The sequence below is a fragment of the Caretta caretta genome, chromosome 1 (assembly GCF_965140235.1).
Source record: "Caretta caretta isolate rCarCar2 chromosome 1, rCarCar1.hap1, whole genome shotgun sequence".
Lineage (NCBI taxonomy): Eukaryota > Metazoa > Chordata > Testudines > Cheloniidae > Caretta > Caretta caretta.
In genome coordinates, this window is record NC_134206.1 from 186,199,727 (window position 1) to 186,226,516 (window position 26,790).

Genomic DNA, 26,790 nt, shown 5'->3' on the forward strand with positions numbered 1-26,790 from the left:
GGTTATCATCTTTGTTTTTTAAATCAGATGACGTAGAAGGTGTTTCTCTAGAAATACTGGCAGCAAGAGAGGTGTCCTTGAACATTCCTCAGACTACAATACTCTGCTTAAAAAAAAGGCAAATGTTACTGGATAGCTTACTTTTGAGCAGGGTAGTTCACACTGAAGAGAAGACTGGCTCTGGTCGGGATGCCATGGATGGCAGCTTCCTGACCCCCCAGTGCACAGATACCTCATATGTTCTCTATCACTCCTTGTCCAGGGGTAGAATTGCATGATGCCTGAGGACCATGGGAATGGCAGAGTCTCCCAATCTGTCACTATTTGGCTAAGCGTAACATTGGGAGCTGGGTCTTAGGCAGGTGTGGGAACACAGTGATGAGTAGGTTTGTGCCTCCTCAATAGAAATATTGTGGGGGCTGCTCTATGTTTCTGCGCCCCCCCCCAATCAATCACACACCGCCCCCTGAGGCCCAAGCCCTGCCTCATTCTCAGGAACTGGGAGCAGCTATCCCCAGACAACCTAACCTCCCCTCCTCTGTTTGACACTCTGACCCCACATTCAAAGCGAGCTTCCACTGCTTCTGGGATTGATTACTCCAGGATGGAAGTGTTCTTGCTCAGGAGTTGCCAGGCTCTTCCCCCTTTGCTATTACAGTGGTACACACCAGAAACTAGTGAGCACCAGACTGAAGGTCAGGAAGGAGTTTACCTACTTGGCTTAGTCCAAAAGGATTCTTTGCCTTCCAGTAAATTCCCATCATTCCTTCTGTTGTGTGTGGTCCTCACTGGGCAACTGCCATTTGGATAACAAAGATTTTTGTTTTGTAGATGTCTGGGCATGGGGATGGTCAAAATGCATCAGCCCATTTTCAAAAGTGAGTTAGGCTTTTAAGTGCCATGATAATTTTATCTTTTATTTACAAAAACTCATTTTAGGGCTGCTCTAAAATATTGCTGTAAGCTATGTCAACTTTAGTTACGTAACTGGCATAACTTATCGCAGTGTAGACACCACTGTAAGTCTATGTCGACAGGAGACACTCTCCCATCGACTTAGCATGTCTTCTCCAGACCCATTAGATCGACACCGCTGCATCGATTTCAGGTAGCGTAGACATGGCCTTAGTTTAGGTACCAGTGGGTGATTAGGTATTGAACTTACCTGATATCCAGAAACCAGGCTTAGTTCATTTACATCCTGGACCAAAGAAGCTAGCAATAGGACCAACAGGAGGGCAGAATAGACCTTCATACGGGTATGGAGTCTTTCCTGGAGGGAGAGTAGTATGCAGGATTGACTCCTACGGTATTGGGGAGACATGGCTGTGCCTTAGGATGGGTCCTGTAGGGTTAAGAAGGAAGAAAACAAGCCAGTTGGAACCAAGAGATCCCTAGGTCACACTTCCTTAAGACATAGGGACAAGGTGTCCAATTAGTAGTTTGAGTTTATCATTCTCAGGCCAAATTAAGCTGGTCTAAATAAAGTTATGGACAAGAGCTTTCTACATTATATTAGTAAGTTTTTAATATATGGAGCAGAAAAGGGGGTATTTAAACTGCAGAGATTAATAGCCTCATTTTAGAGAGAAATTCTCTCCTACAGCCTTTTCAGCCCTAAAAATGTCCAATAAAAAAAATACCTGAATCAGCTTCTTAATACATTAATAATATCGGTTGCAGCCAGAAAATAGGGAATATTACTTTTAGGGAAAAAGACAGACTTAAACCTTTGAAGTATATTTAACCAGGCAATTTAGTACCATGCGGTAAAATATTTTCTGATTCCTGCTTCATCCCTTAAACAAAAACTCAACTCCCCCTCACCCACACCAACAACTGCATTTAAGCTGATAGGGTGGGGTGACATATCATGCAATATAGTTCTCTGAGCCCTGCCACCAGGAATTGCATATACCTTGTGATATCAATAAATGTGAGTGTATATCAATAAATGTGAGGAGATCCCTTTGTCTTAGAAATATATTGCAGATAGTTTCTACTCATTTGAAATGTGTTCCACTTGCAAATATTTTATTGTACGGTATGTTGACTCTAAACATATTACGTTGTCAACAAAATACGTTGTCTACAAAGATCCTGTCTAGTTCTTTGGGTTTTTTTAAGTTGCTGTTGCTATGCCAGAAGTACAGCTGGTGCTTTACAGGAAATACAAAGAGAAGGAGCTTGATCCTCTTCTGTGCTGACCTCAGTCTGTGCAGCTGGTTGGGAGGCCGCTTTCAACCTTCCCTGATCCAATGGTCAGCCAGTTTCTGTAACTTCTACCAGCTGTTCCACCAGTCCAGGACACTGAAGCACAGTGCCTTCCAGTCCTAGCTCACCCCAGCATTCCCTCTGCACCGCATGGGGAAGCTGGTGGTGCAAGTTTCGGGCCCTGTGCGTCTGTGCTTTTCAACACTGGGGGATTCCTCTACATCAGAAGCTGAAAACTCCCTTCTAGGCTGTTAAAGTCTAAACAAAGAGTTTAGTGCTCTATAATATCAGTCATCTAGATTATAAACAGAAGAGACAGCAGGGATGGTCACTGTTGGGAAACATGAAGATACAAACTCACATGGAATAGTGAGATTAATTCTATCTGTTGCTGTACATCCAAAGTTACTAGCAATGATAGGTACTCCCCCTGTAAGGGTAAAACATTTAGATTAAACTTCTTAATGCATCAGTAAATTGCGTGTCTGATGTACATAAATAGACGCGGAGTAAGATGCTCTGTGGGTTTTCTGTAGGTGCAGGTATGGTAACCAGACAGCAAGTGTCAAAAATCAGGACAGGGGCTTGGGGTAAATGGTGCCTATATAAGAAAGACCCAAAAATCAAAACTGTCCCTATAAAATCAGGACATCTGGTCACCCTAGGTGCAAGCAACCTACTGAATGATATGCCATGACTCAAAACAAAAGTCATTTGCCACATCAAAGGACATTCATAAAGGCACTCAACCAGAAGTTGCCTTAGCTAGGACTGCATATGTGGTTTGGTTCACCTTGAGGCATACCATGTCTGTTATAGAAAAGAACAAGCTGAAACCTGTATTAGGAGCCCAATCCTACAACCCTGACTCACATGAGTCAAGTCTGCAAGCTCAGGCCCTTTATTTGCCAAGAAATGACACAGTAAACTTCTCTTGCAGATGTTGTGCCAAGTAACAGGGCTTACACATTTGTAAGCCATTAAAGACTATGCACTATAAATTGTATGTAGCAAGTTAAAAAAAGGAGTATTTATGGCACCTTAGAGACTAACAAATTTATTTGAGCATAAGCTTTCGTGAGCTACAGCTCACTTCTTCAGATGCATGTAGAAAATACTATGGGGAGACTTTATATACACAGAGAACATGAAACAATGGGTGTTACCATACACACTGTAACAAGAGTGATCAGGTAAGGTGAGCTATTACGGGGGGGAAAAGGGGGAGGAGAGAACCTTTTGTAGTGATGATCAAGGTGGGCCATTGGGATCTTGGAAGACAGGCCAGTCCTTGCTTACAGACTGGCCCCCAACCTGAAGCAAATATTCATCAGCAACCACACAACAGAACCACTAACTCAGGAACCTATCCTTGCAACAAAGCCCATTGCCAACTGTGTCCACATATCTATTCAGGGGACATCATCCTAGGGCCTAATCACATCAGCCACACTATCAGAGGCTCGTTCACCTGCACATCTACCAATGTGATATATGCCATCATGTGCCAGCAATGCCCCTCTGCCATGTACATTGGCCAAACTGGACAGTTTTTACGTGAAAGAATAAATGGGCACAAATCAGACATCAAGAATTATAATGTTCCAAAACCAGTCGGAGAACACTTCCATCTCTGAAACCTGTCAATCTCTTTGGTCACTCGATTACAGACCTAAAAGTAGCAATTATTCAACAAAAAAAACTTCAAAAACAGACTCCAATGAGAGACTGCTGACTTGGAATTAATTTGCAAACTGGACACAATTAACTTAGGCTTGAATAAAGACTGGGAGTGGCTGTGTCTTTACACAAAGTAAAACTATTTCCCCATGTTTATTCCCCCCCCCACGCCCCCCGTTCCTCACACGTTCTTGTCAACTGCTGGAAATATGCCTGACTATCCTTGCAACAAAGTATATGCCTGACTAATCTAATCGCCTTTTATGATGAGATTACTGGTTCTGTGGATGAAGGGAAAGCAGTGGATGTAGTGTTTCTTGACTTTAGCAAAGCTTTTGACACGGTCTCCCACAGTATTCTTGTCAGCAAGTTAAGGAAGTATGGGCTGGATGAATGCACTATAAGGTGGGTAGAAAGCTGGCTAGATTGTCAGGCTCAACGGGTAGTGATCAATGGCTCCATGTCTAGTTGGCAGCCGGTATCAAGTGGAGTGCCCCAAGGGTCGGTCCTGGGGCCGGTTTTGTTCAATATCTTCATAAATGATCTGGAGGATGGTGTGGATTGCACTCTCAGCAAATTTGCGGATGATACTAAACTGGGAGGAGTGGTAGATACGCTGGAGGGGAGGGATAGGATACAGAAGGACCTAGACAAATTGGAGGATTGGGCCAAAAGAAATCTGATGAGGTTCAATAAGGATAAGTGCAGGGTCCTGCACTTAGGATGGAAGAATCCAATGCACCGCTACAGACTAGGGACCGAATGGCTAGGCAGCAGTTCTGCGGAAAAGGACCTAGGGGTGACAGTGGACGAGAAGCTGGATATGAGTCAGCAGTGTGCCCTTGTTGCCAAGAAGGCCAATGGCATTTTGGGATGTATAAGTAGGGGCATAGCGAGCAGATTGAGGGACGTGATCGTTCCCCTCTATTCGACATTGGTGAGGCCTCATCTGGAGTACTGTGTCCAGTTTTGGGCCCCACACTACAAGAAGGATGTGGATAAATTGGAGAGAGTCCAGCGAAGGGCAACAAAAATGATTAGGGGTCTAGAACACATGACTTATGAGGAGAGGCTGAGGGAGCTGGGATTGTTTAGCCTGCAGAAGAGAAGAATGAGGGGGGATTTGATAGCTGCTTTCAACTACCTGAAAGGGGGTTCCAAAGAGGATGGCTCTAGACTGTTCTCAATGGTAGCAGATGACAGAACGAGGAGTAATGGTCTCAAGTTGCAGTGGGGGAGGTTTAGATTGGATATTAGGAAAAACTTTTTCACTAAGAGGGTGGTGAAACACTGGAATGCGTTACCTAGGGAGGTGGTAGAATCTCCTTCCTTAGAGGTTTTTAAGGTCAGGCTTGACAAAGCCCTGGCTGGGATGATTTAACTGGGAATTGGTCCTGCTTCGAGCAGGGGGTTGGACTAGATGACCTTCAGGGGTCCCTTCCAACCCTGATATTCTATGAAATAGCCCACCTTGATTATCACTACAAAAGGTTTTATCATCTCCCTCCACCCCACTTGCTGGTAATAGCTCACCTTACCTGATCACTCTCCTTACAGCGTTTATGGTAACACCCATTGTTTCATGTTCTCTGTGTATATAAATCTCCCCACTGTATTTTCTACTGCATGCATCCAATGAAGTGAGCTATAGCTCACGAAAGCTTATGCTCAAATAAATGTGTTAGTCTCTAAGATGCCACAAGTCCTCCTTTTCTTTTTGCAGATTCAGAGTAGCAGCCGTGTTAGTCTGTAATATGTAGCAAGTTGTTTAGTATAAAGGATGCAGTAGAGGATAAATATTTCCTGGAGTAAAATACATTAATACTTGCAAGGCATAACAGAGTTAAACGTAGAGGTATGGCTCTCCCAGCAACATATCCCTGTGGTGTATGTGTTTGTTTGGTATTGCTGGACATGCTGTTTACTGCAATACTTTAATATACCTGCAGACAGGAAGCCAAGATGAAATCATGGGGAAAAACTTGCAATCAACAAGGTTTCTCCCAGGATTGTTAGTGTTTATAGCAGGAAAGTAAAATAATTCCATAACTCTGGATAAACCTTCACCTTGGAAGTTAACCTTAATCTATAACACTGGGGGTGGAGCTCAACCTTCTCAAAGGCATCCTGAACCCGTGTCCCACTAACACCATGTTAAGTTTTCTGCATCAAATGTAAACATGGGTGGGGTGTGTTTTTTGAGGGGGCTAGAGGGGGGAAGAGGAACTCCTGTACAAAATTGAGAAATCTTGCCCAGTTCTTGTTTTTTCTGGCTCCCCAATAGACAGATTTGGTATGTCACATCTGTTAATACACCCCATTATATGCATCTTTTCTTGATTACATTGTACTGTATATGCATTTTCCATATGCATCCTACATATTGCCAGTATGGTAAAATGCATGTACTCGCATAGTAAAACACCGTACCTACTGTCATAGTACACAGCAAGTCATTGCAGTGCAAAATAATAATAACGGCCTTTCCTAGAACTGGATGCTTCCTCAGGGCAGCAGTATTAGTATCCACAGTAACAACGGATTCAAATGTGAATGTTCTTAGTGAATTGCAGCTTCTCCACCCCCCTCCCCACACACATAGGGTTGAGAGAGGCTCTGGTCTAAGTGCCAGAAACTGAATATCAATTGAATTAGCAAATTCATGTTTTAATAGCGGTTTTGTAAAATACTCTTAATTGCATTAACGTTTATTGTGGCAGGGAAAATACAAAGCTAAATGGCAGGGATTCTTGAGCTGATTCTGAGGAAGAACATAATGCAATACCCTGTAGCAGATGCTGTAAGTCTTTCAAATATCTGCTATTGTCTTATACCCTTGCCCTTTAAAAATGGAACACAGTTCCTTATATGTGAAAAATCTCTCCATGCAGCTAGTATACCATTGACTAATGGATACTGTAACCTTAGTCCCCCTCTCAAAGCATGGAGTTCAAGGCCACTTTTGTCAAGCTTGCAAGAAGCTTGGATTTTGAAAATAGTTTTGTATAAGTACATAGAGTGTGTTGCTTTACTGTCTCCGTAATCACTTTTACCATGTGAACCCTCTTCAATACAGCATGAACACAGATGGTTTGTTTTGACTCATCCACAGATGAAGAGGCTCCTATAAAATGCTCTGTATATTGTGTAAGGGCCTATGTCATAAATAGGGCCTTGCATGCAGCCTCTGCACTCTGATAAATTTTCATGCAGAGACCTGGAAGTTGAAGTTGACTACTCACACAAGTGTGATCCCATTGCAGTAACAACAAAGTCTGCACTTAGCCCTATGTTCAGTAAAATTAAAGCATCTAGAAACACCAACTGAGATTAGCTTCATTGTGGTAGGTAGCGTACACTTTTCAGGGCAAGGACTATATAGATAGGAAAGGGTGGGAGAATGAAAATAGTGTCAGAGGAGGTCAGGAATTTTTCCTTCCTGGAGAATGCAGATTCATCATAGAATATCAGGGTTGGAAGGGACCTCAGGAGGTCATCTAGTCCAATCCCATGCTCAAAGCAGGACCAATCCCCAACTCACTCATCCCAAATAGGGCTTTGTCAAGCCGGGCCTTAAAAACCTCTAACATCAAAACTATGTTTCATGAAAGCCTCTCTATTTCAATGAAATTATCAGGAAGGTGTCTCAGTTCCAGGATGGAATTCCTGCTGCAAGTGAGAGGAGACATCCAACCCAGAATCACCAATAGCCTAGGGCACTCACCTGGGATCTGGCTCTTCCACATCCCAAGTCCCTGCACTGCCTGATTAAGAGCAGGGACTTTGAACCTGGCTCTCCCAGCTCAGTGCCCTAACCACTAGACTATTGACTATTCTGAGGCAGGTATCTTGAAACTGACCCCATCCCATTCTGCGGCAAAATCTATGCACTGTATGCAACATATGCAAAAGCTGTAACGCAAGAGGCCTACAGGCCTGTATCCTCTAAGACTTGGCTTAAGCTAAAGCATTTACGTGTGCCAGGCTGTGGCACTTGACCCAGATAATGAACGAGGCCAATCTCTAACTAGAAAAGAACCAAAAGGGCCTCCAGAAGAGTCCCTAGCAGTCCATTATATGCACCCTCAACCCTGAAAAAGTCTCTAGTCAAAACACTGCCACAGGAAGCCGCAGATCTTGATAATCATAGATCGTAGAATATCAGGGTTGGAAGGGACCTCAGGAGGTCATCTAGTCCAACCCCCTGCTCAAAGCAGGACAATCCCCAACTAAATCATCCCAGCCAGGGCTTTGTCAAGCCTCACCTTAAAAATATCTAAAGAAGGAGATTCCACCAACTCCCTAGGTAACGCATTCCAGTGTTTCACCACCCTCCTAGTGAAAAAGTTTTTCCTAATATCCAACCTAAACCTCCCCCACTTGAGACCATTACTCCTTGTTCTGTCATCAGCTACCACTGAGAACAGTCTAGATCCATCCACTTCGGAACCCCCTTTCAGGTAGTTGAAAGCAGCTATCAAATCCCCCCTCATTCTTCTCTTCCGCAGACTAAGCAATCCCAGTTCCCTCAGCCTCTCCTCATAACTCATGTGTTCCAGTTCCCTAATCATTTTTGTTGCCCTCCGCTGGACTCTTTCCAATTTTTCCACATCCTTCTTGTAGTGTGGGGCCCAAAACTGGACACAGTACTCCAGATGAGGCCTCACCAATGTCGAATAGAGGGGAATGATCACGTCCCTCGATCTGCTGGCAATGCCCCTACCTATACATCCCAAAATGCCATTGGCCTTCTTGGCAACAAGGGCACACTGTTGACTCATATCCAGCTTCTCGTCCACTGTAACCCCTAGGTCCTTTTCTGCAGAACTGCTGCCGAGCCATTTGGTCCCTAGTCTGTAGCAGTGCGTGGGATTCTTCCGTCCTAAGTGCAGGACTCTGCACTTGTCCTTGTTGAACCTCATCAGATTTCTTTTGGCCCAATCCTCTAATTTGTCTAGGACCCTCTATATCCTATCCCTACCCTCCAGCGTATCTACCTCTCCTCCCAGTTTAGTGTCATCTGCAAACTTGCTGAGGGTGCAATCCACACCATCCTCCAGATCATTTATGAAGATATTGAACAAAACTGGCCCGAGGACCGACCCTTTGGGCACTCCACTTGATATCGGCTGCCAACTAGACATGGAGCCATTGATCACTACCCATTGAGCCCGACAATCTAGCCAGCTTTCTGTCCATCTTATAGTCCATTCATCCAGCCCATACTTCTTTAACTTGCTGGCAAGAATACTGTGGGAGACCGTGTCAAAAGCTTTGCTAAAGTCAAGGAACAACACTCCACCGCTTTCCCCTCATCCACAGAGCCAGTTATCCCGTCATAGAAGGCAATTAGATTAGTCAGGCATGACTTGCCCTTGGTGAATCCATGCTGACTGTTCTTGATCACTTTCCTCTAAGTGCTTCAGAATTGATTCCTTCGAGGACCTGCTCCATTATTTTTCCAGGGACTGAGGTGAGGCTGACTGGCCTGTAGTTCCCAGGATCCTTCTTCTTCCCTTTTTTAAAGATGGGCAGTACATTAGCCTTTTTCCAGTCATCCGGGACTTCCCCGGATCGCCATGAGTTTTCAAAGATAATGGCCAATGGCTCTGCAATCACATCCGCCAACTCCTTTAGCACTCTTGGATCCAGCGCATCTGGCCCCATAGACTTGTGCTCGTCCAGCTTTTCTAAATAGTCCTGAACCACTTCTTTCTCCACAGAGGGCTGGTCACCTCCTCCCCATGCTGTGCTGCTCAGTGCAGCAGTCTGGGAGCTGACCTTGTTCATGATACAGTGCATCAGTTATGAAACTGCCCTTCTGTTAATTCCTTATAAGGCTTTATTTATAATGCTTGAGTGGTAAGGAAATGTATCATTTGGCTTGAATTTGGACCTATATAAGTCTGGTATTATAGGGGCAGGGCAGAGAGACACCAGGGTGGCACCTGCATGTGACCATCTGTCTCCTCCTCCCTGCATGCTTTTATTCAATAAAGGGCTTCAGACTGTTTGAACCAAATAGATGGTGTGACTCGTTTTCAGTTTCCACAACAACAGGTTCACCAGCCTAGTACGCTAGGAAATCCAAGAAGCCTTGCCTGCAGAGCTTGGTATTTTCAAAAGATCCAACCCCACATGGCATGAGCAGGTGGATGGATCTCTAACCTATAGCTGGAAGTCACCAGCTGGAAGGCAAATCTAGTTCTTACTGCCAGGACGCATTGTCTCAGATGCTGCTAGATTAGCTGGCACACCCTAGTTGTGCAACAGCAACATCTGGACTGGTATTCATAGTGCTCTAATGGAAGTGCAGTTCAACCATAACAGAGCTTATAAATCACCAAGTACAAACAATGGGTAAATTGCCAGAAGGACAACAGGAAAAGGACAGACCTTCGCTTAGCTGAGAAGATGCCTCTCTAAACAGAAGAGAAGACTCCCAAGAAGGTGTATATATGCACCACGAGTGTAGTAGGAGGGCTGTTGTAGTGTTGTAGAAACTAGCAGGTATTAAACTATCCACATACGCCTGTGCAAGACGGGACCAGTAGAAAAGCATATACAGTGCTGTTTTGGTAAGGAGACATATGGTCGTTATTCTCCCATAAAGCTCCTGCAGTATGTTCTCAGTGCAAATCTAGCTGGAGGAATGCACAGCCTGTCATCTAAAAAAACCCAGACTCCATTTCTGTGAATCTACCTATGCCACTTTTCTTAATGATAGAGCTCGCTCATGGTCCACTGGCTCCTACATAAAGCCTGCCCTACCTTTCCAAACCAGTTACTCAAGTTTCATTACTTACAAATTGCTTTTTGCGAGCTGGTAATTTAGTAATAATATCAGGCAGTCTGAAATGCATAAGATAATTGACTATGTTGGATAGTTAAAGCTTTCTAAGGTAAGACTAGCTGCTGGACATCATCAAGCCAGATTCTCTCAAATCTTTTCACCAAGAAATATATTGAGAAAACTGTTCTTAAAAGCAATTAAATGAGTTTTGTTCAACTAAAATAACTACATTTTATTTCACTAGTAAGTCCCTAAAAGATTACTATCCCCATAATATTTCTCCTGCTAATTACCATTGCTTCAGAAGGTATTAACATAATACTGGTGTGATGGTGAAGGAAAAATGTTTCTGTTCATTTAAAATAAATTGGGAGTTTATATATTTTTAAAGGGAGAGATGAATCATTGTGTTTAAAGTATGAACTATACATACATATGCCAATTTTCTGTTCATAATTTAGGTACTTTTGAAAACTGTACCTAGCCTAAAGTAGGTTTTAAAATGTATTTTCTTAGTATTTAAGTGCAATATATTTTCCTTCCTAAATTTTCTCCTGCACAACTTCTAATAGTGTGTAAACCAATCCTTGTTTACTTTTATGTGAGGGTATGGTTTATGTCTGAGCTCAGAAAACCTATGGGGCTTTCCATGGGACATTGGGCATATCTGCACCTGAGCTGGAAGGTGTCATTTCCAGTTTGCAAAGACATTCCCTCTCTCTCTGATCAAGCTAAAAATAGAAGCGTATCTGCAGCGGTAGAAGAGGTAGCCGCTCAAGTAAGGACCACTGGTCTTGGTTGGGATTGTGCTCAGGGCAGTTAGCTGCTCCTGCCACCACAGCTACACTCAATCAGACCTTCTAGCTCCAGTGTAGACAGACAGATTCCTATGTCGCTTTTGTAACTGGGACTTAGGCACCTTCTAAAATGTTGCCTGTTGCCTTTCCTGAAGACCCTTATGGGCACACTTTCTGAATTGTGTTTCCTTTTCCACAGGTGTCTTCCTTGGTTAAACGTCACCTTTAAAAGGAAACATGGATCCCATAAACTCAACTGAACAAAATTACACATCAGAAGAACTGTTTAAAACAGTGACATCAAAGATTCTTGTTTCATTTACTCTTTCTGTGCTAGCACTAATGACAACGGCCATCAACTCTCTGGTGATGACCGCAATAATTGTGACAAAGAAGCTCCATCACCCTGCCAACTATTTAATCTGCTCCCTTGCAGTCACTGATTTTCTAGTTGCAGTCCTAGTGATGCCCTTCAGCATTGTGTATATTGTGAAGGAGACCTGGATCATGGGACAAATAATGTGTGACGTTTGGCTGAGCGTTGACATTATGTGCTGTACCTGTTCTATCTTGCATCTCTCTGCTATTGCTTTGGATCGGTACCGAGCAATCACAGATGCTGTGGAGTATGCCAGGAAAAGAACACCAAAACATGCAGGCATCATGATTGCAGTGGTGTGGATCATATCCATTTTTATCTCTATGCCTCCTTTGTTCTGGAGGCACCAGACAACCAGCAAAGATGACGAATGCATCATCAAACACGACCACATAGCTTTCACTATTTACTGCACATTTGGAGCCTTTTACATCCCACTGGCATTGATTCTGATCCTTTATTATAAAATCTACAAAGCAGCAAAGACATTTCACAGAAGGAGCGTAAGCCGCATTGTAAGAGAGGAGGTAAATGGACAAGTCCTCTTGGAACCGAGTGAGAGAAGCACCAAATTGGCTTTGACGCACTACACAACAGATAAAACATCTGATCCCTCGACAGACTTGGATAAAATCCATACCACATTGCGAAGCCCTAAGTCAGAGGCCAAACAAGAGAAAACCTGGAAAAAACAAAGAATCTCCAGCACGAGAGAAAGAAAGGCAGCAACTACCCTGGGCTTGATTTTGGGCGCATTTGTGATCTGCTGGCTCCCCTTTTTTGTAAAGGAAGTTGTTGTTAACACCTGTGAAAGATGTCACATTTCAGAAGAAATGTCCAATTTCCTGACATGGCTGGGATACATCAATTCTCTTATTAACCCGCTAATCTATACAATCTTTAATGAAGACTTCAAGAAAGCATTTCAGAAGCTTGTGCAATGCAAGCAATGACAGAGTATTTGGTCTTCTAACACTGAACCTGAAAAGAGATTTTTTTTAAAATATATATAAATTGATAAGACTTCTAAAGAGAGACATTTGTTGTGTTTAGGAAAGACATACACATACATGGCAAGGTGCGACTGATACAAAGGTAAGCTGTAAAGAGACAGATTCTCTGGGGTCAATGTTGTGCTAGAAAAGGAGAGATTCCGTATGGCCCCAATCCTGTATAGAGACTTATGCAGCTGCTTAGCTTTAAGACACAAGTAGTCTTAGTCAACCACTTATATGCTTAAAATTAAGCTCATTCATAAGTCTTTGCGGGATCGGAGCCTAAAACATCACTCACTGATCATACTACAAGGCTAAATGCTGCGTTGCTTTGCTTAGGCAAAACTTACCGCCATCAATGGGTGTTTCGATCGAGTAAAACACAGCCAGGATTTGGTCCATAAAGCATTTGTGAAAAGGGAGAATACCTGTTTTCATTAAGGGCTCGATCATACCGTTTAGGCACAGGCCTGCAGTGGGGGCAGTGTGGAGCCACCCTATCCCACGGTAGGTAGGGGGCACTCTTAGGATATGCAGCATCCTACCAGAGCCTGCTGGGGTGCAGCTATTGCCCTGACTCCTCACACCTCCCTTTGAGATGAAGTGTACCTCTGGGCATGCACTGAGGGACCACTACCCCCTTGCAGCACAGAAGGCTCTCCAGCTGTTCGCGAGCCTCGGCAAAGTAGTCCAGTGAGAACAAGCATTATGTGTTCTCCATGGTCTCTCACGCCCACACAGAGGATGGTCGCAATCTTGACCTAGGTAAGATGAACCAACAGCCGGAGCACCCAGGATGAGGGGGGTACAGTTCATTGTTTAAATGGTGACAAGTAGCAGCAACTGAAGAGTCTCTGAAGTGTCAGATTGCAGCTGGCCAAGGTTTGGGAGTGCAAGTGGTGAGGAAGGTGTAAAATGCCTCCCTGCTTGTGCCTCCTTCCCCAGTGACCTCAGATGACAGGCACAAGCACAGTCCTTGTACTCCCGATGCCCAGGGCTGCTCCCTGCTAATACCCCTTAGTGCCCCAGCCATCTCAAAGGTGGGGTTGGTGTACAGCCCTAGCCCAGGGGGGCTGGAACAATTTTTATAGCGAGGATGCAAGAGCCACTGAACCAAAATATACATACATGACGTGGATTCCATCATATACATATCTTCCCTGTATATGATGGAGTCCACATCAAGCTCAGGGGTGCAGCAGCACCCCCAGCACCCCTCGCTCCAGCACCTGTGGGTATGCAGGGAAACTACCACCCCTGAAAGACTGTTGGTTGCACCCCCAATGCAGGTCTGTGGCTCAAAGCCACAACAGAGCCCCTTGTTAGACTGCTATAAAAACTTCAGACCAGTGGTTCACACCCTTTCAGGACTAAATATACCAGTTTGCCAGGCTAAGCCATTGGCTTTATTAGCCTGTGTACACTGCCTACAACATCCAGCTGTGTCTTCTAACAGCCACTGGAACTTGGGCTACTCCTAATGTCAAAGCCAAGAGTGCAAGCAGCAGCAGTGAGGTTCCTAGCGAACACAGGGCACGGTAGTTTAGGGCATCTGTTACAAAAGCCTGAAGTACAGTACTTGGTACCTATACCCTTGGTTTGAAGAACTGTTGCTTCTATAAAGCGTTGCTCATCTTTAATTTTAAGAGACATATTGCACTCAAAGTATTAGACAAAAAAATCCTGTGTGTAGCCAAAGGAAAGCAGTGTTGTTTTTCGTGTGTGCTGAACTCTAGAATTAACAGCCTCTTGTATTTTGTCAGCTAGTTACCAGCTGAGAGAGCAACAACATAAAAAGAGGCATTTCTTGCAAAACAACTATTGGATTCAAAGCTTGTTGTGTTTAGCTTATGTTTCTGCCACTTTGAATTTATTGCCGGGGTTCCTGCCTCCACACCAAGATTTGATTGAGGTTACTCAGGTGTGTCAGATTAGCAACTGCATATTTGCCTCACTGTTGATTCCAGACATATATCCACCAGCTTGTCTAGGAATCCAATTCAAAGCTTAGCTATACCATCTACGTAGCCGAGTTAGATTTTAAAAACACTAGGATATGACAGAATGGATCGTGGCTGCATATAAATACTTTTCATGCTCCAGGTAACCCAAAGCGTCGCAGTGAGTGTACACTGACTCAGCAGCCACTCTGTCCTTAGCAACAGTCTGTAATGTCCAAATCCATTGTGCTGCAAGTGAACATAACTTAGAATCATAGAATATCAGGGTTGGAAGGGACCTCAGGAGCTCATCTAGTCCAACCCCCTGCTCAAAGCAGGACCAATCCCCGATTTTTGCCCCAGATCCCAAATGGCCCCCTCAAGAATTGAACTTACAACCCTGGGTTTAGCAGGCCAATGCTCAAACCACTGAGCTATCCCTCCCCCCGATAGCTTGTCCCCTACTCTCTGCAAACAGTGCCATGGAATCCAACTTTCAAAAAGATACACCACCAAAGGCATCTCCCTGTAACATTTCAATGGAAGGATTTCACCTCCAACAGTGCAGTGCTTCCCGACTACCACCATCTCCAGCTTGGATAGCCTGGGGTGGGTCTTGAACCCAGGAGCTGCTAACCCAGAAGTCAGAGTGCTACTACCTGAGCAGTGCATGGTGGATCCCATCTGTTTTCAGAGCTGGTGCTGAGGGCCAGAGTATACTGCTTTCACTTATAAGCAACTTGGTGACACATTGTGAAAGCGGATGAGAGAGAAAAATAGGCATTGCTGTTGGGGAGAAAGGTCCTGAAGCTATCAGATCTAGATACAATGGCTCAGGCTCAAAGAATGGCATAATATACAGATAAAGAGAGAGTTGTCATTTTTGTATCTTGCTAGTAGTATACACTAACTCCAATTAAGTTGCTAAACAAGATGCAGAGGTGGTTTCCTTGTATTGTTTTCCCAGCGCTGCATCTGCTTATCATTGAACACACCAGTAGTGTAAGATATGACGCCAACAAATCTATGGTAATTAGTGGGTAATTTTCCTATTTAAAAACAAAAAAAAACACCCCACTTGCAGATCATGGCGTACCATTTCTTTAGTGGCTAGCTGCTTCCCATCACCTCCAGTTCTCTAACAGCATCCAGGATCTCCCTCCTCATACACACACACGATTTGTTTCACCTCTGGTGTTTCTCCAGCATGCTGTACGTGTGTGTAAGAGTTTAATTTCTTCTTGGACTGAAGTAGTTCTGGATCACGTGATTCAGTACCTCTGCTGTATACAGCCTTGTGCTTTCACTCACACGCAAAAGTACATCAACAGCAGTAGGCATACCCTGGCCTGACGTTTTGCTAGCAGAATGGGCTACCTTGGTTTTACATTTCATTTGTTTTTAAATGCATGATTTTAGGCATCCAACTAAAATTTGACTGCACTTAAGTCTCACTGAAATTTTACCCTGTAACCTGCCCCTATGAAAAGGTTCTTAGTAAATGGGAAAAAGTGTGCGTATATGGATATATATAAAATCAAAATAGGAAGCTTTTTATAGCCCCCTCCCCTCGTTCTCTGTCTGGAGTAATTGATAGCAGTAGTAGGTTATCATCCTCTTTGTGGACCAGCACTTGAGGGGGATAGACATAGGGGATTTCACAGCTCTTTGTTGGCAGTAGAGAAAGGGTGAGACTCAGGAACTTTGGGTTCCATTCCAGGTCCTGGTGGTGAGTGGTCTCTCATAGGTACAGACTTCTCCCCATTCCATCAAGTGTGACCCCTTCTGCTAGGAGGAGGTCACAGTTGGATCAGCTCCACCCCCTCCAAACTGTCCCTGTCTTGTCTCTTCCACACCTCTGGTTCCTTGTCCTAGTCTCCTTGCCCAGCCAGTCCCAGTTCCTCCCTTCCTTCTCCCCTTCCCTGGCTTCCAGTCCGTGTCTCCCTTCAGCATCTAATCTGTCTCCCACCACCTCCCGGCTTTTTGTCCTGGCAGTCCCAGTTCTCCCCCCACAGTCCAGTGCCTTGTCACATCTTTCTTCCCTCCCACACGACTTCCTAGGCCCAGTCTCCTTGTCCAAACAGTCCCAGTCTTTCCCCCACCTCCTCCTCAGATCTCAGTGTTTCTACCCATGACCCAGCCAACTGCCTCACAGTTCCTTTCTCTCCTCCTGTCCACCCCATTTCCCTCACCAGGTCTTAGTGTCCTTGCCCAATTAGTCCCAACGCTCCCCCTCCCCAAACTCTCAGTCAGTTTGTCTCCCCTTCTGCAGTCCCAATCTCCTTTTCCTCTCCCTAGTCTGCTGTTTGTCCCCTCTGCTTTCAAATCGGGCATCTTTCTCGTCCCCCACCACTGCCTGGGCACAGACTGGGGGAGGGGAGTGTCACAGGCTCCCTGCTCTTGAAAGCAGCTGCCCAGCCTGACCCCAACCTGGAGGATTAATTAGAGGGAAAATTCAGCTTTGATGCTGGAGACCCGAGCATGCTCAGTTCTGTGGGGATGGCACAGATGCCATCTGATCAGCAATGGGAGCCATGAGAGGCTGGAGCATGCTCAATGTGCATGGAATCTTTAATGTTAATAGACAAAAATCTCTGAAGTCTGAACATGTGAACTGTGATTTTTCAAAGGCTTAGAACTAGGCTGGGATGGATTGGATTTAATTGGTAAACATCCATTTCACTGTGTATACACCAAACAAACAATATTTTCATTGATGATCATTGAAATTTACAGATAAAATACCACTCTCTCTTTCTTTGCCTGAGAACACAGTTTTACTTTTTATATGTTGACATATGATGTTGGCAATTTGTGTTTTAACAGTTAACGCTTCAGCTTTTTGATTCTCAACATCTACTGTCAATTGTGGAAAATGGGAGGGGGTCAGATCACAATGGTGAACATTTACATCTATAAAAATCTTTTTAAAAAAAAAGATTGCTTAGAAATCAACTGATATAACCTATCCACACCATGAAAAAAATAAAAATTGAATTCGGCCAAGCCTTATGCCTTCGCTACATTTGGGTAGATTTTCACAGGGATAGCAAAAGGGACATCCTTGACACCAGCCACCTCCTTGCTATATTTCAAGTCCCTGCCCTAAAGCATGGCCACTAGAACTTTTCAAAGAAAAAAATCTCAACAATTTAACATGTGCAAAACCAACATTTTTCCTAGCCTCATTCTCAGAAATACCCGAGCCCTTTTGGGTGAAGTTTTCCAGAAATGTTCAGCCTGAGACACCTACCTCACATGGAACATTTTAGCCCAAATGGTTAAGGTTTGATAAAGGTAAAAGCAATTAAAAACAGTGTCTTATATTAGGAACTGCCAGGCAACCTTAAGAGATCGTGCTACTAGTTCCTGCTATTCTGAAACAATTTGGAATACTGAACAGTTAGTCCCCAGTTTAAATTCATTTTTACTGTAAAAAATGAAGTAGTTGAAGAGGCCACACCTAGTATGTGAGAGCAGGTAGTCTCAGTTGGGTCACTTTTTCCTCTCCCCAGGTTGCTTTATTGTTCTTTTTCTCCCTGAATGTCTCCCTGACCCCCCTTAGAAGGGCATGAAGATTTGTGAGCACGTTTATTTTAGTGAGGAGGTCTCACTTGTATACCATTGTGAGCTGGGGCACAACTGCATCAAGAGACACCCCCATCCAATCGATCAGAGTGTGCTTTTGGACAATCAGGATCTGCAGCCATCCTCTAAACTCTTAATGCCATTAGTTGCAGTATTAATAGTGCCATCTTTGTAACAATGAGAGGAAAATCACTCAAAACAGGCAACTCCAAACTCAACATATTATACCTGTCAGAATACACTTGGTCTTTGCTGTCCATGTGACTATGACAGTATAAAACCCTGGTTGTGGCAGTGTGAGGGAAGATTCCTTTTTTCCCCTATACAGGGTATGTGAAAAGGACCGTTAGAAACCTTGTAAAGATTAAAGGCAAACATTTAATGCTACATTGCTACGGGTCAGATCCTGAAACAGCCAAGAGGTTTTGCCCAAAGCAGCAAACCCATTGAATTCTAGGGACCAGGATTGTGTAGGGCGTCCCACTCTTTTGGCCCTGTGCCACTTCCTCTAGCTCCGAGAGAGTGCAGAGGCAGTTTTTTCTGGGTAGCCATAAGTAAAGACAATGAATCACACCTCCCCCATCCCCCGCACGCAAAATTATACATGAATACACGCATACCTAATCCTGGATCCCTGCTGACACAGATATGTTACAAAGATGCCTGCCCACCGGTATCCCCAGATTCAGTCCACATCAGACCCCCTTCTTGCCATTATGGCCACACATTTGAGAAGCAGAGGGGTAAGTTAGGAGTTAGCACATGGCGCAGAGGGTAGATGTACAGGTTTGGTCTTGGAGTGTTTCTTCATGCACCGGCTGTGGGTATGCAAAACCCCACAATGCACCACATGGGACAGGGTGGGATTGGTCTCTGAATAAAGGGGCATAGTTAGATCCAAGTTCTAAGCCTTCCACTGTTGCCAACCACAAGGTTGTGGTTACATTTTCATGCTTTTTTGTGCAATCATGAGGGTTATAAACATTTTTGGAAGTGAAATTTGATTCTCTTGTGTAGCTACCTGGCTCAGGGGCTTTATGACATATTAGGAGATTTTCAAGACTTGGGAAACTTGATGCAGCACAGGTTTGCCAAGAGGCACCAGGTTACAGATTTTGATCATATAAAATGGTGCAGAAGGAAGTCAGTAACGTCGGTGTGAATAATGCGGCACTAAACAGAAACTCATCTGTGTCAAAATGATCTGGTGCCAAACCTTGTAGCTGAGCAAGTCAATAATGTTAGCGGAGCAAAGTAACAACACTAGTACAATCTTATTGAATCTGGAGTGTAAAAAACCAGAGGCTTCTCCTCTCTCTTACGTTCCAATCAATTTTTGTTTCAACTATAAACCTTCGAGCCCCTGAAGACATTTCTAACAGAAACATTTTTGGATAAAAGAACAGTTGGCTTGGTTAGTTAAATAGCTGACATACTAACTGCATATTAAAATTCTCGAGACAGAGTAATGCCAAAAAAAGTATTTAAGTGGTGAATCACATCAGTTATTTGAGTGATGATATTTTTAATACAATAATAGTTCAAATCACTTGAATCCATGTTTTAGGGAAGGTATAATTTTAGCTCCAGTTCTGAAGATATAAGAAGTTGCTACATAAAAAATGAACAGTATTAGCAAATATGTTCTCATCTCCACTTATAGCCCAAGATGGCTTCTAGGTCCATAGTAACGTGTCACCATCCCAAAATTAAACATTGCTTTCTTCTTTCTAAATATCCATTGCATTGAAACTCAAGTTAATCTTTATCCTTTAGCTTTTTAAAAACAGCAGTTACTCCTTTTTATAGCACTAGTGAAACAATTAAGGTGTAATCAGAAGAACTAATAATCTTCATGCTTTAGGATATAACCAGTGGTAGACAATTTTTGCAATATCTAGAGCTTCATTGGCAACACCCCAGCATTTGAAGGCTGCACCTAATTAGTGGTGCCTGCTAGCGGTCACTCTACTTACAATTAGTTTCCATTATATTACAGAACTCCAAGGAACAGTCCTCAACTATTTGAGCTAAAAGATCAGCCATAGGAGGTCTCGAGTTCTTTCTGTGCTGCAAACAGCTGATGGAAGAGGACATGTTCTCCCACTCGCATACACAAGCACACAGATCCTGAATCAGTGGGAACAAAGGGGGGGTCTCTAGCCACCCACAACAAAAACTGCCACAAATTACAACCTATTTTCTTCAAATGAAAACAGTATGCAATTTAAGGGGGCACAATACTGAAGAATCTGAAGTGGTAGTAAAGCAGCCAGCCAGTTCTAAACATGGGGAAAGACAAATAAGCATGAAGTACAAAATTCAAATTAGGCTATTTATTTATTTTTTTAAATAACCTGTATCTCAAGAATAGTTTGATGGATTTTTCTTCCACATTTGCCTTCAGGTTAAATCTGATCATTTCCAATGTCCCCAATCAATTCTCCAGGCGGGCAACCTATTGCAGCTAAAGCTGAACTTTACATTAGAAGATTGTTGCAACCTCAACTATTGAGTCTTATCTCCCCATAATTTCACTTTATGATGTCAATGCACTGAAGAAATATTAAGTAACTAACCCTCACTGCCTCCCTTTGAGGTAGGTAGGTATTATCTCCATTTTACAGATGAGTGAAAAAGCACAGACAAAAGAAAAGTTTAATGCCCAACTTTTTCAAAAGCTTGGGCAGCAGCAAATAGTCACTTGGGTGCCATCCAGGAGGCTGAAAGATGGTGACTGGTCCACACCCAAGCTAACTGAGCAGCCAATGGCTTGAGCACAGGCACCCAGTTAGGTGTCCCCGTGAACTCCTGAAAATGCTAAAGGTCTGCACCAGGTGCTCAAAAATTAATTGTACTAAGAGAATGGACTATGCCAGGAGGTGCAACAAAAGCTATTTAAATAGCAGCCCTGATGGGTTGCTTGCAATCTGTGCACCCTTAAACCATGATGGTGCACAGAGCAATGACCCACATACACACTGAAGAGAGAGAGAAAACGAACACAGGATTTAGTGAGGGTTTATAGAATTAATACAGGGAAGGAGGGAAAGTCAGGATTAGGGCAGGGGCTACATAAGGCCGGGAAGAGATAGAAAGGGCTGTGGCTGACATACCCAACTTTTGAGAGAGAGCAGAACAGCAATGTGGAGAGGCCGCAGTATCGCACCTAACCAAGTTCCATGTATACATCATGAGACACGGTGTATTTTTAAAAAAATAATAGATCTATTATACATTTAAAAAAAAAATAAACCTCTTTCAAATGAAACCTGATTTCAATACAAAATGGGTTAAGGCCTATTCTACTTGTAATCTCTGAAGACATTTAAATTAAAAAAAAATATGCTGAACCCATGAGCCTGTATCAAAAACGTTGCCTGAAAAGTCTGCTTGTCGAAAGAAAGAAAGAAAGAATCAGGGGAAAGCATCTAAACTTTTGAAACAAAGCTCTATAAATAGGGCACAATAGGTCTTTCATGAAGGGCTTGATCTGGTAGGGGACCCAGAGGCAGTGCTGCTGGTGCAAGAAATTGGCGAAGTCATCACAGGCATTGGGGGACAGCTTCTTACTCTAGGAGACACCAACAGGATCATCCACTTAGCCCAGTTGGGTGGTCTCAGTCTCCTATTTTATAGCGGCTCCCTACCTGAGCTCTGATTGGCTCAGTTCATAAATTACAATTTTTTTTACTTCAACCACCATGGGCACTTACTCTCCAGCTCATGGAAAAACACTGATTGCTCAGTAACTACCAGACATTGTGTCTGGGTGACTGGTCACTTCAAGTAAATGGCCTTGGTCTGTGTCCTTGCATGCTTGCAGAGAGACACAAATCCATTAATTTCTCAACTGCCCCCCCCCATCTCTAAACAATCAAATACTGCAGTGCAAAAGGCATGTAGGTATTACGGGCAGAAGCCTTGAATTGCTGGTAGTTGGTGTGCTTTTCTGGGGGCAGAGGAGTTCTTAACAAGGGAGCAGGAGCAGAGGGCGCAACCAGCAAGGAGCAAAACTGGTGCCAAAGCAGGACACCAGGGGAAGAAGAGACAACATTCTTCAGAGTGCAGCCTCTAGTGTTGATTTCAACACCTGGGAACTTGAAGGAAAAAACCTGCCATGGGGGCAGGTTGTAAAAAAGACCCCTATCGGGGAATATTTTCAAGAAATTCCTGTACCTCTGGGTAAAAAGGAACATGTGTCAAATGTAAGCAGTGCAAGAAAGAGCTGCAAGGCCTGGCTGTCAGAATAAAACAACATGAAAAATGCTCTTCAAGAGGCAATGACTTTGAAGATGATGTGGACAGGTCTGAACTATCTGGATCAACTGGTTAGTAAACTTATTTTTGCACCATTCTTATGGACGACCCACCATGTCTTACTATGCTGCTAAAAGATACATTTGTGTTTTGGGTGATTACTTACTTCTGAACTTCAAAATGTTTGTGTTCAAAATATAATTAGTAAGTTAATTAGTTGTGGGAGTATTTATCAATTACATTTTTACTGATACTGCTGGACTTCTGAAGTGATTTTTTATTGCTCAATAGTGCAATCATCCTAGGTGAAGATTTCCTGTTTAATAGTAAAGTTTTATTAGGCACTTATGAATTTTAACATATAAAAAGTGTTTTTTCCCCCAATATGTTTGGTATGGTGCTAGAGATAAGGGTTCAAACAGATTTAAATAATCCTTGCACTAGATTAATTATTTTCAGTATGAACTGGGTTTAGAATTAATTGTATTGCTTCAACAGCGGTATAAATAGCTGCAGTAAGAGGAATCTTTCATTTACAATCTCATGTTTTTAAAGCAGTGCACTGAGTAATACTAAGGGAGTGACCGTGACTTTTTTTTTTTTTACCATATTTTTTTCCCAGAGTCCAGGTTACACATAAGGGGCTACGAATGTCCATCGTCTGCAACTTCAGAGTCATCTGCCAACACCACAAGCAGCATGGCAACTACACATTTGTCAGACAGTAAATTACCTGTAATAAAAAACACCACACAGCCTTTCTTCATCATCCGGTAACACCCTAGATGACTTAATAATCAGGACCAGCAAATTCCAGCAAGACTCCAAAGATGAAAAGATTGCTTGGTTCACTTTTGCAACACATCCTCCTTTTTGTCTTGTTTAGAACAAACGTTTCATTGACAAGTTTCGCTCATTACGACCAGTCAACACTCCACCCAACAGAGCAGACATCCCTGGAAGGTTCCTGGATACAATCTATAAGAAGTAAACTGAATAGTGTGTAATAAATATTGACAGGAAATTCATTAAATTGATGGGTGGAGCAATGTACACAATGATCCAGTAGTCTGTGCTTGTGTGATAACAAAGACGGAGTTGTCTATCTTACAGAAACAATTGATCCATCAGGAAACATGCATTTAGCAGAATATTTAAGCAGCAGTAAAATCGATAAACTGTGAACAAAAAATTCAAGTGTATACCTTTGTCATAGGCAATGCTGCAAATGTAGCAAAGATTAAACAAAATCTAGAAGATAATGAAGGAAACCTGAAACGTACAACATTATGGGTACAGTGCTCATTTGCTGCATCTTTTAGCCAAAGACTTACGTACAACTCCAAGAATAAGAGAAAACGTTGCTGAAATTGCAAAATATTCTCATCACCACCAGTTCGCTTCAGCAAAGAGAACAGGAGGGTCTAAACTAATTTTCCTCTATGAAGTACAATGGAATTCAGTGGTTGACTGTTTTGAGCTATTTATTAAGAATTGTCCTATTCTGATGACAATTTGTGAAGAAAATTGCAACAAAACAGATGGAACTACTATAGCCAAAGTAGTCAACATCAGACTAAAGAGAATATACATGATGTACTGAAATACAGATACCTATTTCCATAGCCTTAAACAAACAGTAGAACGACTACTGCTGTATTGCTGAAGTTGTTGAAATTTGGAAAGAACTTTGAGACATTAAAAAAAGAAATACTCAACTACAAAGTTAAATTGCAGGCAGTAAAGAAACAAATGGATCAAGCACTTACTGCACTTAATTTTCTTGCCAATTACCAGGTATATATGTAACTGCTGAAGAAGCAGCAGCTGCTATGACATGGGGTATCACTAATCATACCAATAATAAATTTCAGGGCTGGACGTGAACCATTCAAGCAGTACATGTTTGCTGATGATGGTTTAAAGAAAGTCACACCACTGAACTGGTGGAAATCACTAGCTAAGCACCTGGAACCAGACTTTGATGAAGTGCTAAACCAGTTTTAGACAGCGGTAGCCTCTTCTGCAGGTACAGAAAAAATATTCTCTTTATTTGGACTCATTCATTCCAAACTGAGAAATCAATTGGGAGTTGGAGAAAAAACAACAACACAAAAACTTGTCTGTGTCTTCTAGTCTATGAATAAGAGTAAGGAGGGAGAGGATGAGATCTACTAGTTGAAAAGTTTGAAAGACAGTTTAGAGTAATTTAGGAAACAATCTCATTTTCAAGAGACTTGGGCAAGTAGGACCTTAAGTTCCAGTCACTTTCACGTAGGCATATTTGAAAATTTGCCCAGGCTGACCCCAAATAACCAATTTAATTCACTAACTACAGTTAATCCTTCTGTTTAATAAATCATTTAGCTGTAAATGTGAAATGTGTTTTGATGAGAAATTTATGTATCCAAAACATTTAAGGTTGTTTTGTTTAATAAAATATATTTTATATGCTGTTTTGTGTTCAATTACATTTTAGTTTCCATCCTAATGTAGCCTGACACAAATCATGAGCAAAAAGTTAATTCTCTAGTAAATAAAAAAATATCATTCACTATTTTCTAGTATACTAAAAAACGTACAATTAATAAGAATCTGAAAATATTAAGCTATACAATTCCTTGAATAAATGTGTGTAGTTATAGTGTTCCCTTCTAGGAAGCAAAACGAGGTACCAAGGCTAGTGTAAAGGCTCTATTGAGTTGAAAAATCAACATATTTTAATAATTCTGTCAACCAATGAGAATGCACCTTTCTTTAGAAAATTACTGAAGTCAAATGGAAATGTGGTTTAAATCATCGATTTTAAGTCAAGACTTTCCATTTGGTGAAATTATGATTAGATCAACCCACCCTGTTATGAGGCGACTCAAGGAAAAGGGGAAGGTGGCAAGAGGGAGAGAGAGGCTCAGCAGGAGTCTCCTAATGAGATCCACTAGCCACAAAGGCACTTCCTTGACTTTGCTACACTTCTGTACGAGCTATGCAGGCCCACTCCAAAGTCAGCCGACATCTCCAGAGAACTGAACAGGGAGCTCGACCAGCCGCCACAGACACCATCCCCTTCAGAGTCACCACTGCACTTAGCACCTTTACTTACTGCATCCTTTCAGATAACATTACTGGCCCCAGCTAGTCCATTGTTTGTGTGTGCCTAGGAGCTTTCTAAGTGCTGTGATCTGCAGGCCTCCCACAGGCCTGGGTACAGACCACGGGATAATTTCAAAGGCATAAATGGCCTTTAGGCACCTAACTGCCATTAAAAACCAGTGAAAACTAATGCTTGAATGCCATCTGTGCCTTTGAAAGGTCTTCCCCCATATTAACACCCCTAGAGATAGGCAGATCCAACATCAGATTATGCTGGAATTCTAAGCCAGGGCAAAATTCTCATCTACATTGGACGTGATAGGCGGCATGCACACAACCTTCGGAGGAGGTCCAGGAGAGACAGTGCAGCCAATAACGTGTGTTATGGGACACAAAGACAGAATCACACAACAACTATTTTCCTCTCTTGCCCAACCTACACAGGTCTCCAGTTCACTGCATGTGAAACTAAAACACAGTAGAACCAAACTCACTTTGCTTTCTGCATTCCTCCTCCCCCCCTCAACTGAAGTAATGAGAAATCATTGAAAACACTCTTTCACTTGCAGGCTGAAGCTTGGAGAGACAAAAACTTGAGCTCTCCCTACATACAATGAAATATAAAATTGAGTAACATTTCTGTGATCCATCCCTTCCATTTACCCTGCTCCAAGTCCTGGCTGTTCCCACCCACAGCAAATGTGCACAATGGAGCAAGCAAGAGAGTCGGTTTAAATAGAGACATGAATTTCATTTATTTTAAATAATTAGACAAAAGAGCTCATTTGAAAGAATCTCTAGTGGGATGAAGTAGGGTAGGAAATCAAAGAAAAGATATGGCAAAGGATGAGAGGGTAGAACTTGTACAGGGGCAAAGAGTATACTGGAGTTGTGGGGGAATTAAGTATTTGTGTACATGCTGTGAAAGAGGATATAAATAATCTGGGAAGATGAGACAATCCAACAGGACAAGAGCAGATTATTCATTTAGGGCTTGATTCCCACCCCCCCCACCCCCATCCCGACTCACTCAGGCTGAGCAGTACCTTTCTCT

At 42.8% G+C, this 26,790-nt stretch overlaps 1 protein-coding gene across 6 annotated transcripts in view; it reads left to right on the plus strand.

Annotated features, from left to right (window-relative positions):
- The window catches only part of HTR1F (5-hydroxytryptamine receptor 1F), a 226,172-nt gene extending 201,072 nt beyond the window's left edge, over nucleotides 1-25,100 (plus strand). For 4 of the 6 annotated variants that reach the window (XR_012664343.1, XR_012664342.1, XR_012664346.1 and 1 more), the window contains 3 exons: nucleotides 11,684-12,958; nucleotides 20,386-22,717; nucleotides 23,269-25,100. Coding sequence is in view for 1 of the 6 variants with exons in the window: in XM_075117813.1 (XP_074973914.1) it covers nucleotides 11,722-12,816 (1,095 nt within the window). In the remaining 5 variants the exon portion in view is untranslated. Of the gene's footprint in view, nucleotides 1-11,683; nucleotides 14,656-20,385; nucleotides 22,718-23,268 lie in introns of those variants that run through there. The other 2 variants (XR_012664348.1, XM_075117813.1) reach the window with 2 other exon arrangements.
- Nucleotides 25,101-26,790: the final 1,690 nt, after the last annotated feature.